This window comes from Protomyctophum parallelum (genome assembly GCF_964188405.1).
Source record: "Protomyctophum parallelum genome assembly, chromosome: 1".
NCBI lineage: Eukaryota > Metazoa > Chordata > Actinopteri > Myctophiformes > Myctophidae > Protomyctophum > Protomyctophum parallelum.
The window spans coordinates 20,799,834-20,817,163 of record NC_139697.1 but is presented as its reverse complement, the minus strand read 5'-3'; the positions used below and the strand labels follow the sequence as shown (position 1 = coordinate 20,817,163).

At 42.9% G+C, this 17,330-nt stretch overlaps 1 protein-coding gene across 1 annotated transcript; it reads right to left on the bottom strand.

Annotated features, from left to right (window-relative positions):
- Nucleotides 1–1,036: 1,036 nt before the first annotated feature.
- Nucleotides 1,037–7,413, bottom strand: sem1 (SEM1 26S proteasome subunit). The gene is made up of 3 exons (XM_083763221.1): nt 7,271–7,413; nt 6,620–6,713; nt 1,037–1,216 (listed from the first exon to the last, which is right to left on the bottom strand). Exons 1-3 carry the CDS (start codon nt 7,344–7,346, stop codon nt 1,174–1,176), a joined length of 213 nt encoding a protein of 70 aa, XP_083619347.1. The 5' UTR covers nt 7,347–7,413; the 3' UTR covers nt 1,037–1,173.
- Nucleotides 7,414–17,330: the final 9,917 nt, after the last annotated feature.

The following is a 17,330-nucleotide window of genomic DNA, read 5'->3' as shown; positions in this document are numbered from 1 at the left end:
AAAGGGAAGAGGCTTCTCTGTGCAGAGGAACTGATCACGACTTGTGTATTCTTTGCACTTACACGCGCGCACGTTGACAGTTTACACATCATCTGAACTGCCAACACACACGGCTTATGTACTGTACGTTTTTTCCACTTTTACCCCCCGTGTGCACTCTCTCACACACACACACACACACACACGCATTATGATTAACCCATTCAGGCCTGAAAATAAAAAATAAAAATCTAAATCATGACACTCGGTGGCGCGCTATGAGTTTGTAGATCTGCTATTTTTCAATAGCTAAATTACCAAAAGGGGTTCCCGCTCAAAATGGGTTAAAGCTTTAAAAAGAGCAGGGTCATTCATAAAGGATCTGGTATAGTTTGAAATGGTGGATTATCACATTAAAAGAAAGAAAAAAGCACAGAGCACTTGACACTTCATTAATATCATGCAACATTCATGTGGTCTAAAATAGATGTGGAGTGTGGTCGCAGGTCAGTAAATTAGCTCTCCATTATAGACGGGTTAAGCATTGCGTTGGCAGCAAAGCCATACAGGAGATCAATGGCCCTTGCACAAACAAAAAAGGTTCCAAAAGATATTAAAGCCAAATTCTATTGTAAAGAGTCAAACATATCTCATCTTAAACGTTTGAGAATATACTGTACATGTGTTTATGCATAAAATACATACACACACACACACATCTCTCTATACACACACACTTTTAATGGGGGGGATTATGATATAAACCAAGCAAACCTAGTAACGTATGTCTTCCCTCACTGATTATGATCAAGTTTAATCAGAGGTAATATCATGTTAGCAAGTCATGGAGATCATCGTAATTCATTATTTAGTTGTGAAGATTTCACAGTGCTTTTTAGTGGCGTAAAATAAATAGTAATTATGCAGCCCAGTTTAGACTATTCATACGTATGTTAAAAAGACCTAGAATTATTGGTGACACGACCAAGGGACAATGTGATTGTGATAAGAGCATGTAGTAAACCAATGTGAAAAATAAAAACAGCCAAACAGACCATTTTCGCCAAAGACTTTACTTTAAGTCAACATGTAATACAAAAAAAAAATGCTAGTGGGAATGCTAGCCAAGGAATATTCAAACATGAAAGTCCATATAATCCAACATTTGCCGATTGTGAAGGGTCTTGTACAACGCTACGATGTCTCCATCTTGTAACCGTGTTTTTCGAGCTCCGCTCTGCAGGGGAGAGAAAAGAATAGAACCAAGAAAAATCGAGTCAGTGGAGATGATTACAGGTGGGTGTTTAAGGCGTAAGTACCCTCTGCTATTGATTGGGAAAACCATTAGGAGATGGGAGTGAAAAATATAATACATTGCCCAAACGCATGCTGGCTATGGATTTCATGATTGCGCAAAGCTGGCGGCTATGCCTGTTAATGTCGTCTTCTAGAAATTACTTAATTATATAACCCTCATAACATTAAAGCCATCGTAATTGGGCTGAATAAAACAATGGCATAATAATACTAGTCAGTCAGGTCTCTAGAGTGCAACCATTTTGGTCACGTGCGACAAAACATCTGTGCAACTAGGGCTGGGCTATATGACAATACATCTAGTCCGGGGTGGACGATAGAAAATGTCTATCGTTGATATCACTGTCGCAAAACGGGCTTTACGGCAGTATTTTACGCCACAGCGCTATACAACACGGCACGCTGCTACGTGCTAATACAGAAACAAAAACGTGAAGTGAGACGACAGCGGACGAGATTCAGAGCGGGATAACGTGAATTCTCAACAAGATGATGGTCAATAAGATGACCAGCCAACACAAGCAGGAGGAAAAGGGGGGAACTTCTGTCGCATGTGGTTTGGATTTTTGAGTGGTGCAACCACTCCTACACCCAGCAATGTCCGTGTACCTGTATCATGTATCAGTCATCATGAGCACGAGTGGTGTGCATGCGGTATCGCACGTGTGTGTGTGTATAACACGTAGCAACACAATGCTGCGTCGTAGCAACACGCATAAATGCTGCGTGTGTGCATGAACGCGGTGCGTGTGTGTGCATGACCGCGGTATGTGTGCGTGTGTGTGTGAGACCTTCAAGTGACACTGTTGAGAAACCTTGAAATTCATGCACAGACTAGAGTACTTAACCAAAAATGTAAAATGACACAGATGCTTTCCTGGTTCTAATGTTTTACAACCTGAGGCTAATTTTACAAATACCTTACAGTACAGTAACTATAACAATAAATGTGTAGTTGCACCACTCAGTTCACACGGGTGTGATTTTTAAAAGGCCGACAGGGACCAGACCACAGTAGTTTGGACAGTAGGCCGCTGCCCGGACTCCAACACGACCAACTTATTTTATCACCCGTGTACAACAAAGAAATACAGGAGTCCATTTTTGAGAGCAGCAAATGCAGGGTTGAGTGGAGTAACATTGACTTTAGTGCTCAGGAAAAAACCCAGACGCTGCAACAGGCTTTTGCCTCCGAAGGAGACAACTGCTACCATTGCCAAGCACATCTGCAAAGACATGGATCCAATCTACATGGTCGAGAAACATGGCTTTGGGGAGTTGGTGCAACACTCGATCCTAGTTCTAAAGCCTGTGAACTTGTAGATAGGCTAGGGGTGGGCGATATGGACAAAACTTTTATCACGATATTTTTTCAAGCTTATCACGATACACGATATTATCACGATATTTTCGCGCGCGGTTTTTTATGGTTATTTTTCAAGTTACTTAACAGTACAAGGTAACAAAAATTTAAGAAATACCATTTAGACTGTATTTAGACATTTAAATACCATGAGAAACTCCTCATCGGTATGTGCACGAGCACACACACCCCACACTATTATAATGTAGCTGTCAGCAGAAACCGCTTGTTGTCATTTTTTTATATTTTATGTCTTGCAAATGTATGCTCTACCATACTATAGCATCACACAAAAGCAACAGAAATAGCAGATCCGCAAGCTCTGCTTATCGTCTCTGTCGGTGGAAATCCCATATAGGATTCAAATTAAAAAAGGGCTAAAGTAGCAGATCTACAAGCTCAAATCATGTCACTTCACTCACACATCTCGTGCTTGTGTATCTTCTACTTTTGCTGCTTTTGTGTGACGCTGTATCAGTGATGTAAATAGGTTTTCAATGTAATGGGTCCCGGGATGCACAGGTGGTCATTCAAATGATTCCCAAAAAGTTGTTATGAGTCCCATGTGGCCTTTAGTGTGGTCAACTTTTTGAGGGCACAAGGCCAAGTGCCAGGGCATGAAGGCCATCAATTAAAACAATGATTTTAAGTCCCCGCTCATCATTATTTTAGCTTAAAAGGTTAAGGATGATTAAATTTTTATTTATTTAAAGGCAAACATTGGTTCAGAACAGTGCTTCTTAAATAAATAATCACAGCTTTAAATAACAAAATATAAGTAGCTACTGTTGTAAAATATTGTAAACATGTCTGTAACATGGGGTCCCAGTGCAGAGATGAAAATCACAATGAAAAGGCCTGGGACCCTGTCACCCTATAGGCTAATTCATATACATTTAATTTGGGGGTCCTTGAAATTCCTGGATAAGTCCTTGAAATGCCTGAAGAAGGTCAGTAGAACGAAAGCTTGCCAAAAATAAATTGATTGTGCACAGATCTGAGTGTGCGGAGCTTCCCTTTATTTTTTCTCTTATTCCCTTTGTGGCTCCAGCACCTCTCTAAAGTTTTTTTCAGCGGATGAGCGGTGGTTCCTTTTCTATTGGGGTCCTTGAAATTAAAATGGCTGAGGATCACTGGATTAAACTGAGTTAATTCACAGAAAATACATTCATTTGTATAGCCCTATGTTTCTGTTCTGCCTCGTCTGTTTTTGTTCTGATATTGTCACAACTGTGATTGATATGTTCCTTGTTTTTACCTTCTAACTTTGTTTCTTAAGGTGCTTTATAAATAACATTTCATTTTACTTACTTACATAACTTTTGAATGAGGGCTTGGTTTAGAAAAGATTATTTTGTGCTAAAGTAATACATTGAATAACATGTAGATGTTAAGGCTAAACTCGCATATGGCATTGTGGGGGTGCAGGACTGAGGACTCTGGAGATAAATCAAGTGTAAAAAGCATTTTGTACACTTGTGTGCTTATGAACATTTACCACGTTATGTCCGCATTGATACAGAAATTAATGATTATTAAGCGAGCGACGCGTGTACAGTGAGCGGCGCGCGCGCCTCTGGTGCTTGGCTACTTGGCTACTAGCCGTGGCCAGCCTAACGCCAGGGCTCCACCGGGCGCGTTGCGTCTCCGTCGCGTGCGTCAACAAACGAACCAGTTCAATTTTAATGGTGACCCCTTCATTGATTAAAAGGGGAACATTCTGTGATGGTGACGGAGACGCGATGCTGATGCGCCCGGTGGAGCCCCGGTGTTACGGACAATTTACTCTGTAGCGTAGCAGACGATAGCGTGGTAAATGGTGGTGGAGGAGTCCTGCAGTCTATGCTGTTGTTTTGTGAGTTTATATCCATGAAGACGAGTCACGTTGGTCTTAACACACGGGCTCTGTCTGTGTGACAGACGTGGAGTTCTTTTTGGGAACTATAAACACGTCGCCCTTCCTCGACATGTTGAGCTGTTTACTACATGAGGCTACAGCTCAGCGCAATGCTGTTTCCCTCTGCCTAGAAGAAAGGGGGCGGGGACTTTGGGAGTGCTGAGAACTCAACAGAGTTATAAGCAAACCACGTCGTCCATTGGGGTGCCGTAGCAACGTGTGGTTAGCTTGTAGATCTTTTATTTTTTGTGAACGAAACTGTCGTACTGCAGAAGTAAAAATTACGGCATAGAACTGCATATATAGAGTGTGCATTCACTGTCTGATGCAGCACATTTATCGTGATGAAAACGATAACTCTAAAAAGCCATATCGTGGAGACGTTGTATCGTCCCGACGATAATTATCGCCATATCGTCCACCCCTAAGATAGGCACTTTTCAGCATTAGGGTTATGGCCGTTCTGAAATGTTGACCTCCTCTGAAGTATAGTAATACAAAGTTGTGTGTGTGTTTGTATTTAGTAGGGCTGCAAAGAACAATTGTTCATTATAGATTAATCGGATTATGGCAATTATTAAGCTTAGCACATTATACATTTGTTCTAACAAAGACATTAAAGATTAGGCTGCTATTCAATGTCACATTATATGATAAACATACATATTGCACATATATTTCCTTTCAGTCTAGGTGTGTCGGCTAGGTCGGGAGGTAACAGGGTGCACGGCCCAAAACATTTGGGAAGCGCTGCCCTACTCGGGGCTTGACATTAACTTCTTGAAGCACTTCTTGAAGCACTCCTTTATTAGTTGTCCCGGACAACAGGACAAGCCTTTAAATGTCAAGCCCTGCAGTGGAGCCTATTTTGGGGGGGATGGATTGGTCTTGGAGTGTTAGCTGCTGTTCTGGCGTTTTACCGTTTTCAACTCTCTCAAGGTTCTAAATAAAAATAAATATATAGTACGTTACCGGCTTTTTTTTGTTGAGTATATCATTTCAAAATGCTTTTCCACGTGGCAATTTTATATAATAATTGAATAATTCATTCATTGTACCAAAAATAATGCTATCTCGTGATTCGAAAATATGAGATTTCGGTCATATCGCCCCCGCCCTATGAGTAACTAAACATTTTCATTGGTTGCACCAGTACATTTACCGGGTATGGCGGTGTATTGTATGCGTGTGTAGTTCACCCCTCCCGCACTGAAAAAAAAAGGTGCGTGTCATGTGAAACCAAGCCCGATACACCTCCTCAAGTGAACACACATGGGTAATTCAAAATGTGTACAGTACATGGGTTCAATGCACCGTGTGTGTGTGTGTGTGTGTGTGTGTGTGTGTGTGTGTGTGTGTGTGTGTGTGTGTGTGTGTGTGTGTGTGTGTGTGTGAAAGCACACCATGAGACCAGAAGGGCATAGAAGAGCACCTTTATGCTCATTGGCTAAAGCTGCCGTTGTTTATACTAATGCCTTTACTACAATTTGTAATTGTGTGCACCTTGGTGTGTCAAAGCACATTTGATTCAACCTCTCAGCCCTAATTTGGGCATGTCATTACAGGGGGGGAAACTATTTTTTAAGGGGCACTAGCCCCTTCTATAAACAGCTTTTGTCCCCACACGTCTCAAGATTTGCCATTGACAATGAAAGGGGTATTCCGGTCAAATGTCCGCTAAATCTTGTCCCCGCCCGTCTCAATATTTGCCATTGACAATGAACTGAGAAATGACTTCAGAATTCCACTAAATACGGCGTAAATTAAACATCAAAACATTAAATGCCATTGAAATTGAAGGGAAAATTTACGTTGTATGTAAACGAGCAAACGGCCAAACAATCACAGGCAACAGGTATTCCGATTGTCCAGTATGAGATGATGCATGATAAGAGCTTATAATTCCACTAAATATGTAAATTAAAATGTCTTCTTTGCTGAAATGTCATGACAAACTGCTACTAAAACCTTTAAGAATGTATGCAAAAAAAAAAAGATGATCAGTCATCATTGTACAAGGTATTCAGAGTTCCAGACGACAGCTACGATTTGTTTTGGGTTACCTGAGTTGATTTGAGAAATCATCCTCTACATTATCGTCATCCCAATTATCCTCCCACACGTGGGCATCCTCGTCTTCCTCCAGCCCGGTCCAATCTGAAAATAGAACATAAACAAACCTGCAATTAAAAACCATTTCACTACAATCAGCCAACAATCAGTCCAGCAGCAAGTCTGCGACATGTGTGTGTACATTATGCGCGTGGATGGATCGAACGACTGGCGAATACGCGTCCCTCGTACGACGGTGTCTCGCGCCCAAAATAGCCGATCTACAAGCACACAGCGCGTCGCATTTGCGACGTGTTGTGGGTTTGTAGATATGCTATTTTCGTTTGCTTGCCTGCCGACTAGTCCGCTACACTACAGGCTAGTTGGGAGCAGTAACAGAACTAACACGGACAAGAGATTCATTCACGACAGTTACATAAACACTATTATGGGGGGGGGGGGGGGACGTTTCTCTAGAGTCGGACATTGAAAAACGGAGCTTGTACTGTCAGTTAAGCAACTATAGCAAGCTTGCTAACTAATGCTAACGTTAGCATAGCAAGGCTAGCTGAGTCACTCACTGCTGTTGGGCCCTTTCATACACTTATCAAAGCGAAATGAATCAAACTATACTTTCTCCACGAGGAGTTATAGCTACTTACCCTCGGCTGGGAATTCCTCGAACTCATCATCCTCCTCTAATAGTCCCAGGTCCACTGGCTGTTTCTTGTCTGTCATGTTCGTTCGTCGGTTGTTTGTTTTTCTCCGCCTGACTGTGTGTGTGTGCTGCTGCAAACAGTGCTGTCTGTCAACCACAATGAATAGCTTACCCGAGCACCGACCAAGGGCTTGTGGGATACCGATGCGCTTCAAGGGAGGACTGTTTGCGCAGGAAAACGCAGAAGGTATTACCGGTATGTTAAACCAGTGGTTTTCAACCTCTTTCATATCAAACAAGGTCCATTATTTTAGTTGGCATTTGAGCCAACAAACACGGACCACCATTTGATGACATTGTTTAGCCTCTCAGACCCAAAATTAAGAATATTTTGTTATCGTTGGATAAGATTTTAGTACCATAGACATTTTCTAATTGTGTAGACTTCTTGTAAATAATGTGTAAACGAATGCAGATGTTTAACAATTATTTAACTCTTGAGAGCGTAAAATTATCATTTTACGCTAATTTTACGCTCTCAAGCGTTAACGATCTATATGGGTCCATTTGGTTACCAACTCTGCATCATTTAGCTGGGGTCCACCTGGAACCCCCTCAAGGACCACTGGTGGTCCCCACTAGACCACTGGTTGAAAACCACTGTGTTGTCTGCACTGCGCAGTCTGCAATGAATGAAAGTCTGGTGAGCAATGAATAGATATTGAACCAATGCAGTCCTCCTAATCTATGTCTGACTGGGTGGGATGACATGATGGAAATGTTGGTATATGTACGTTGTGCTGCATGCCTGCATCTGTTCATGCAGTTAGTGACATTTCACGGTCTGGTAGGTGAAGCATAGTTTTCTTATTAGGTTATACCAAAAAGCATATGTTTTGCTTGTTTTCATTTTTTAAATGTGGTTTGATATGCTCTCTCTCTCTCTCTCTCTCTCTCTCTCTCTCGTCCACACACACATGCACGCATGCACGCACGCACGCATGCCCACACACACACACACACACACACACACACACACACACACACACACACACACACACACACACACACACACACACAGACAGACAGACACACAGACACACACACACACATACACACACACACACACACACACAAACACACACACACACACACACACACACACACACACACACACACACACACACACACACACACACACACACACACACACACACACACACACACAACACACACACACACACACACACACACACACACACACACACACACACACACACACACACACACACACACACACACACACACACACACACACACACACACGTGCCTGGAGAACAAAAGCTTTATGCTCTTTCCCCCCCCCCCCCACCCTCAAAACATATGCATTCAAGTCAGTCAAATTTCGGCACAGATTTTTCATTTAGGAACAAAATGCACATTGTGAACCATGTGGCCTGTTCCAATAATGAAGCGGCAGCCACAGCTTAGGATGTAGTTTAGATAAATGAGAGTGCACATTTACCACAAAACCACTCGTGCCACAATGAAAATTGCCCTGCAGCTGTCATATGTTGACAGACGGACTAAACCTCAACTTAGACTCTGTGCACTTATTCTATTTTCAAATTATTTTGTAATCATCCTAAGCCCTTACACATGACAATGCCACAACATTTAGAGGAGCAAGGGAACAGGAGAGAGAGAGAGAGAGAGAGAGAGAGAGAGAGACGTAAATGCTACTGTATGAGTTTTCTGAAACAACCTCATGTCAATTATGATGTGGAAATGCATGTGTAAAACACATGGGTTGTTAGTTTTGAAAGAGCAATCAAACAGGAGATGGAGACTCCACACGTGTTGTTGTTAGACTCTCATAGTTTCTCATGCAAGAATATAGAAACAATGTTACGACCTGAAAAAAAGGCTCCTCTGTTGGTGAGAGATCTGCAGCTCTGGAAGGCTGCATCATTTCATGAAATTCTGTTATTATTTGTAGCAAACATGATACCAAAGTAATAGAAGAAGGCTTGACATTCTGGTTGACAGGTTAATAACCTTTCATCCTGTGGTTAGGCTTTTTGATTGGAAATGGATGCCTTGCCCGGGGGCCAAAGTCAGCAAACGGCACGTTAAAGATATTTGCATTTTCACGCAAAGTGCATGTCAACAAGCTCAAGAGACAATGCTGTCATTGCAGGGTTGGTCACATTCCAGCAGGGCCATAGGCTATAAAAACGACAAGAGCAATCACTCGCCGATTGCATTCTCACGACGCCTCGCATTGTGAACTCTGGTTCTGAATGACTGGCTGTCTAGGCGTTGTGTCGAGGACGTGCCCCCCCCCTCCTCCCCCTTCCCCCCGAGGCAGTGCACGGCTTGATTCTGGTGCCCTGCCACCGCGTGCGTGCGTCATGCAGTCTGATGTACAGGTGAAGGCCTGGGAAGTGCCTCCTGTATAACGTCCACCCCGCAGCATACCTGAGACTGCTGTTACATTGTGGCGCCTGAAGTCTCTCTCTGCTCGGGAGAGGAGGAGGAGGAGGAGGAGGAGGGGTGGAGGTAGAATGGAGATATGGAGGGGGGTGGAGGGGCTATTAAACATTACCCCCCCCACCCCCCCACCCCAGACAGACTCCACGTCTTCTCTCCAAGTGGCTGCGTCACATTTCTGTCCTTTCATACATAGAGCCCTCTGGGATATAGCCGGCAGCCCCAATAATATGCACAGAGAGAGAGAGAGAGAGAGACAGACAGGTATAGAGAGACAGAGGGGGAGATAGAGGAAGACTCCAAGCCTGCCCAGCCAGTCTGATAGTCTGCCATAGTCTCCCCCCCCTCCCCCACCTGGCTCTTTATCACAGGCCCAGATCGAGATATGCCCTTTAGGCAGTGAACAGTGAGAGGTGGGTGTATGTAAGCGAGTGGAGGTCGGAGAGGAGATAGACAAGTGTGTGTGTGTGTGTGTGTGTGTGTGTGTGTGTGTGTGTGTGTGTGTGTGTGTGTGTGTGTGTGTGTGTGTGTGTGTGTGTGCGCGTGTGCGTGTGTATGTGTGTGTGTGTGTGTGTGTATGTGTGTGTGTGGGTGTGTGGGTACATGTGCACGCGCCGCGTGCCTTTGTACGTACGTATGTGCGTGCGTGCATGTCGTGCCTGAGTGCATGTGTGTATGCCCTAGTGACTTCTAGTCCCACTACAACCCCACCACCCCTCCACACCAAAGAGTGAGAGAGGCAACCTCACCCCGGCCCGGGTCCCCCTCCTCACCCCCGCCGAGATAATGGACAAAATGAGACCTCTTCTTTCCGCAAGCCAGGGAAAGTGGCAATGCACAGTAACACAGCGTCCTGTCTGCAGTGCTGTCTGGTCCTTTACCTGGCTTACTGGGGGGAAGGGGGGCGTACTTTTGTCTAGATGTCAACCACCAATCCACCCTCATGGCCCCATAACTCCTTTCAGCAGGCACACACTGCCACCATACATTGTCACCGTTCACTATGGAACATCTCAAAATTCGCCGTGTGAATGCCTGGAATGGAATTATGGAATTATTGTCTGAAATCTGTTTTCATTCGCTTTGCGTTTGAGGACGTGTCGCATCGAGACAAGCACGATAATAGAATGATCTAAAAAAAAATAAGATCTTACTAATTGTGCTAAAAACAAAAGCCTTTAGATATACAAGTAAGCGATCATCGTGGATTAAGGGGACATAACTAGCCAATTAACGAGGCAAATCCCTGAAAAACATGTGAGCTTTGCTCCGAGGAAATCTGCAGGGGACCGATCTGTTTCCAGGATATGTCTGTCAAGAAGCTGTATTAAATTTAATCCCAGCCAGTCAGTGAGTCTAGGTCATTGTGTGTTGTATGGTAACTCTGTCTCTTGATAAAAAAAAAAGGGAAAAAAAGAAAGAAACGTACATCCAATGGAGAACAGGAAATTATCAAATTCGTACAGAAACTTGATAATTCAAGTCAAATGAAAACCCACATAACCATCAAACAAAATTATTTTATGAACAAAAGGGGATATCTTTTCCCCCCACTCTTTATTCTGTGTCATGTGTCCCCGTTTCGGCGGTGCGGGGCTCATTCATTCAGATGTCTGTCATGAAGAATTTAAGTTTCATATTTTCCCCCCCCTGTCTGTCTTGAAAAGCCCTGTCATCTCGGGCTTGAGGTATACAGTTTGCCAAGAGGCTAATGGTCCTTTATGACAGTACAATCTGATGCCTGTCCCAGGCTAGCCCCCCAGGTAATCCTGTCCACCTCTAGCGGCTTAGCCCTGCTCGGGCTTAAGTTGCATATTTTGTTTTTATCAGGACACCGCTGATAAATGCTATCAGCGGGGCAGAAATGAAATATGGGGGGTCTAGCTCCATGTCCAGAAACGGAGCGAGTATAGCGCGTGAACCCCCGACCCATTGGAATCTATAGACCAGAGGAACAATGACAGCACTATAAGTGAATCTCAACTGTTTAAGTGTAAAGTATATATAATAAAAAAGTGTCACAACATAGGGGCAATGGGCAAATATTACTTGTGGGGCCTTTACCGTTATATATCAATTTCTAGCACCCACGTGGTGGAAATTTAATTTAATGCTAACATAACTTCTACGTACAGTATGCTTTACACACTGACAGCACTGGTGGTAGACACTCTACTTTGCATAAATACATCATAATTCTGTATCACATTTTTTAGTAGCTGTGGTTTCAGACCTTTAAACTATCATTCAATAAAACTCTAAATTACAAGCTACTTCCAGCAATCTGCCAATATTACACTGCCTCTGCATCCGCATGCACTGCTATGGCATAGGCCTATATTGTCTGCAAAAAAGCACTCACACACACTCTCACCATAGGTGATAACCCCCTCTATGAAAAGCACTCTTATTGAAAGTGCCTATTATCCACAAAGCATATCCTCATGCCGACATCAACTCATTAGCTTAAGCTTCCCTCTGTGTAAAATCACGGTTAATTTCTTTGGCAATAATACATGGTCGATCGGGGGGGGGGGGGGGGAATTCATCCAAATGCAATGGAAATAAATAATGGAAGTGTACTGTGTAATGCGACGCATCACGTTAATCACGATGTTCAATTACAAAGTACAAACTCATATATATTTACAAATTGAGCTCTTGTGAAATTAAGAACTTGATTGATAATTATTGATAGTATTCTTCCAATGCCATCATCTTCATGTAGGACTCTTCACATAGGCCATCGTTCACATTATACGGTAAAATGATACATGTTGTCTTTGGTCTGTGCCCAGCGAGGCCTCGCTGATTCAGGCCTGAAGTGCATCTATTGTGCTGTGATGTGTCTCAGGATCAGTAACACAATGGGTCTTTGTGAGTGATGACATATGGTGCATGTCTACAGAGAAACACCAGGCTATACCTGTAGTTCTTAAACCTATGCCTTATGGCTATAGAAATAATTCATTCAAAACTCGTTTTATCTTGTCAAAATAAGTTAGTATTAAGAACAGGTTATCAATGATTATATAATAGGTACAGTATACATTTTGTGTGAAATGACTCGTGTCTTTTTACCTATAGTGGATCTCTTCTCCACTAGTCCCTTCCTATAACATTTTAGTCTAGTTTTTTTTTGTTGACGACATCGTCAATATATTTAGTCTTAGTGGTACATACTGGGACCCTGACGAAGGCTTGTAGCCGAAACGCGTTGGTCGTCCCTTTTTTAACGATCTTTGCCATGCCATAAATAAAATAAAGGCTTTTTCACTTCACTGGAACAGAGTGCCTTGGTGGACCCCCCTTTTTTATCTTCATATTTAGTCATAGTTTTTAGTCGTCATAGCTTAGTTTTCATTTAGTTTCCATGTAGTTGTCGTCGGTGAAAAAAGGTAGTCGACGATCATTTTTCATTGTGGTTTCAGTCGACAAAATCAACACCACTGTATGTTTGTCAGTGTGGGTGTGTGGGTGTGTGAATGGGTGAACGCGACACATACATTACACACTTCATAATGCACAGGGTCACAATGTACAATGTCTGTTGCATCCAGCAGTAGCCTATACCCATTCGTTCTTTCTCTCTCTTCCTTTTTCGCTGTTTTCGGTGCATGTCTCTCTCTCCGACACAGATAGACAGACACACCTCTCTCCCTGTACTTATAGTCATGGCATGTCAGAGAGTGTGTGATGTTTCACAGCAGGGGGGAATTCGGTGAGTGATTGACAAGCCCCGCGCTTTGCTCTGGTCTGACACCCACCACCACCAGCCTCTCTCTCATCTGTCATCTGTGTGTGTGTGGGGAGATGGAAATGAGCTTGCAGTGACACAACATGCCAGAAGAGACCGTGACAGGCTCACCTCCCCACATTGGCCCTGCAATCAGTTTGCACACCTCGCCGAAACCCCCAACGATAATTACCACATTTTCCAACTTTCAGATGAGCATTGATTTTAAAAAGCAGATCGAGGTTGCTCTGCTGTTTTATAGCTGCAACGCGGCGTGGGAAACCTAGTGTGTCCGTTTTGGCTCAAGTTCACACACCAATGCGTGATCACCCTTAGAGGGCAAATGAGTGACCAAGTACTATTGGATAAACCATAGCTTTTATTTGTGAGATGCCTGATGTGTTTTCCGAATTCAGAATGACACACGACACCCACGGGACATTGATCCGACTCTGAACATATAGCGTAATCCAACTCTCTCTGTTGTTGATTTGGGTATAATCGTCAACCCACTAACTCTCCACAATTTGGCCATTTTTCCCCTCTATGAGGAATTCCATAGGCCTAATCCCCAACATGTGGCTGTCCCTAGCCCCGGAAATGTCTGTGATTGGTCTGATTGATAAATGAAGCCCTCCTTATGCTTTTGGGGGTCGGTTCGGAGGGGCCTCGGTGGGTCTGGACTTTGTCCAGGAAACCTGGAACAGCCACTTATTAAGTAGTTAGACCCCTCAGAACGAGGCCACAGACAGCGACCACCGGTGGTCACCTGGACTTGCGTTTAACTTTGGCATCCCACATTCATTCGGTTTTGGGGGCCGGACCATATACGCGTTGAACAGGATACAAACTCTTCTCTTCTATACGCTAAGGTCAAGGGGTTGAGTGTTTGTTCAGCTTGGTCATTAATACAGGTGTAATTATAAGTATTTTATCAACACAGCCGGACAACTACACATAGTCGCAGTTGGGTGACTTTCTATGCAGCCCAGTGTGTCTTTGCTCATAAAACAGAGCTGTTTTTTTAAATGACTGAAAACTGAATGGCGTTGAATGAATTCAGTACAGGAGGCATGTTTAATCATGTTTTCTTTTTCTCGCTCTGATTAGCTTTACTTCACCAGGTGTCAATCTAGATTCCTTTCACAGCTATTGTTATTTGCATTGGGGAAGTTAACAATAAAAACAGGGAGGAAAGTACGCAAGACTAAACACTGAATATCCCCCATCGGTAAAGTCATTACCATTCTATAATTGTTTCTTCTCCTCCAGTGAATTCCTACACCGATGGGCTCCATTTCTGTTGTTCACAATCAATTAAAGAAAAGTTTCAAATTGCAGAAAGAGGCAAATAAACTTCTTAAATTAAGCGGAGAGGAAAAGGCAGCGACAGGCTCAGATTTGCATGACCGTTCCTGCAATGCTTTGGGGCCAAACCGCTCCCGAATTGAGTTCTCTCTCAGATTGCATTCAGGGAAGAAGGAAACGGTTAAGGCATTTATGATTAATTACTTGGGCCAGATTGTGTGCACAAACCATTAGTGACGTAGACGCAAATCCACCTACCATCGCCAAACACCACATTTCCCACACACTGCAGCTTAAAATTCTTTAAAAAAAAACTGGTCGGTCTGCATTGTCGACACAGCAAAGTCCTGAGTCTTCATTCAACTATGAGAGTGTAGAAATGGACCCAAAAGAGTCATCCTAAGCAGCTGGGCACGAAACCAAGAATAATTTTCTCGAGAGGATGGCCATAGGCAAGGCTTATAAGCCTCTCAGCCAATGATGTGTGGCCCTCGGGCTCTCTAGCATGAGCAGAGAACCCTGGGTAGAGCCCAGACGAAACACAAGGAGGTGAAAGGGAAAGTGGTGATTTGTCATTAAGGTGGTTGTCAAAACCTACGTGTTAACGGTCTAATTTATTCTTATTATAATTCCACCGTTCAGCCCGAGGTACATCATACTCCAATGACGCCACAGATACATTGCCTCTGGGTTTTTATAGAGTCGGGAACCCATTTTGGTGTTAGCATCATGTCGTGCTTTAGCTATTGAAAAATAGCAGATCTACAAGCTCATAGCGCGCCACCGAGTGGCGCCGCGGCGCGCTACGAGCTTGTAGGTCTGCTATTTTTTTTACTGACATTTTTAGAATCTGATCTCAGGTCTGAATGGGTTAACTATAGACATACACTAATGACTTGGGTTGTAACGATACATTTTAACAGCGATACGATACGCATCACGATACATGGTTGACGATACGATACATGGACCATGTTGGTTCATTATGGCCATACGATATGATATACGATTCAAAGATTTGTAACTAATTAGCAAATGCATTATGTGTGTGAAACTTGTGGATACTGCAGGGTTTTTTTCTTTTTCTATCAAAGTTTCTTTATTAATTTAATTAATATGAGTGAAAAATAGCATAAAGAATTGTTGACATTTTTTACCCCTCCCTCCCCCCAGAGTTCCCGCTCTGAAAGAGCGGTATCACATACAAATATACCTATTCAAAAATAGAAGAAATTAATCAAATATTGGACACAATATGCAAGCAAGCAAATAAATAAATAATAATAATATACTGCAGGTTTTTTAAGGGAAAGATGTAATATTATTTATTAAGATAAATAAGTAAACACAGTGATTCTCTGGCAAATAGATGGACATTGTATTTGAAAACATATGGACAAACCCACACTTTGACATGAACACAGAGAATACACACATTTATCGATAGACCAATTGTATAGCTATATGGAATGTAAAAGTAATTAAACCCATATCTTTCTTGTTTCTTCTTAAAATGTCTAAAGTAAGTAAGTACTTACTGTAGTATTGATTAAAGTGATTATTTCCATAGCAAAACGATACCATACAAAGTAAAACGATACGATAAGATATTTGCTGTTTACATATCGATATATAGTATTTTGATATTTTGCAGTTCGTTACACCCCTTCTATAATAACTGATGCATATAGATTTGAATTTAGACCACACCGAAATGTCACCAATCTAACAGAAGGCCAGTCCGTTTCAGTTATATTCAGTGAATATCAGTGGTCTTTGTGCTGTGCTAATGAGTAAGGAACACATAGTATAGTTTGGAAGTGCACACCTTTTTGAGTGGTGCAACCACTTCAAGGAACAGCAATGTCCCTGACTATGTGTCCCTGACTATGTGTGTACTATGAGTACCAGTAGGGGCAAAAGTGGCACTGTTGTGCCAGAAACAGAGAGAGAGAGAGATAGTGTTGCACTGTTGCCTAGTGCTAATTGCAGAGAGAGCGAGAGGCAGGGGGAGAGGGGACCTACTTATTTATTAATCAAACACTATAACATTGAGATCCATTTTTAGGGGCGCTAACCCCTCCTCAGTGGTGGAAAGTAACTACGGTGGCGCAGTCGGTATAGCGCTGTCGCCTCACAGCTATAGAAGGTCCTGGGTTCGCTTCCCGCTGGGGACACTGTGGGCGCTGTGGGCCGTGTTCTCTCCTCCGCGTCATCAGTACCCATATACCCGAGGCGGGGGTTGGTCAAAGGGCCTGTGTGGAGTTTGCATGTTCTCCCAGTGTCCCCTATAGGGTAGGTACCCTCACAAAAAACATGCAGTAATCCTGGTCTCTAGTAGTATAGAGAGTCACAGTCCCGCCCCTCGAGAGACCCGGAAAATAAATCCCTGTTAATTGTCCTCATAGACTTTTCAGAAAGTATTTATTTAAAGACGTTTATGCCGCGGACAAAGCCAGCTCTTGTTGTGACAAATCATGACAACAAACACAATTCTTCGGGCTGAAAAAATAATTAGAAAGAAGAA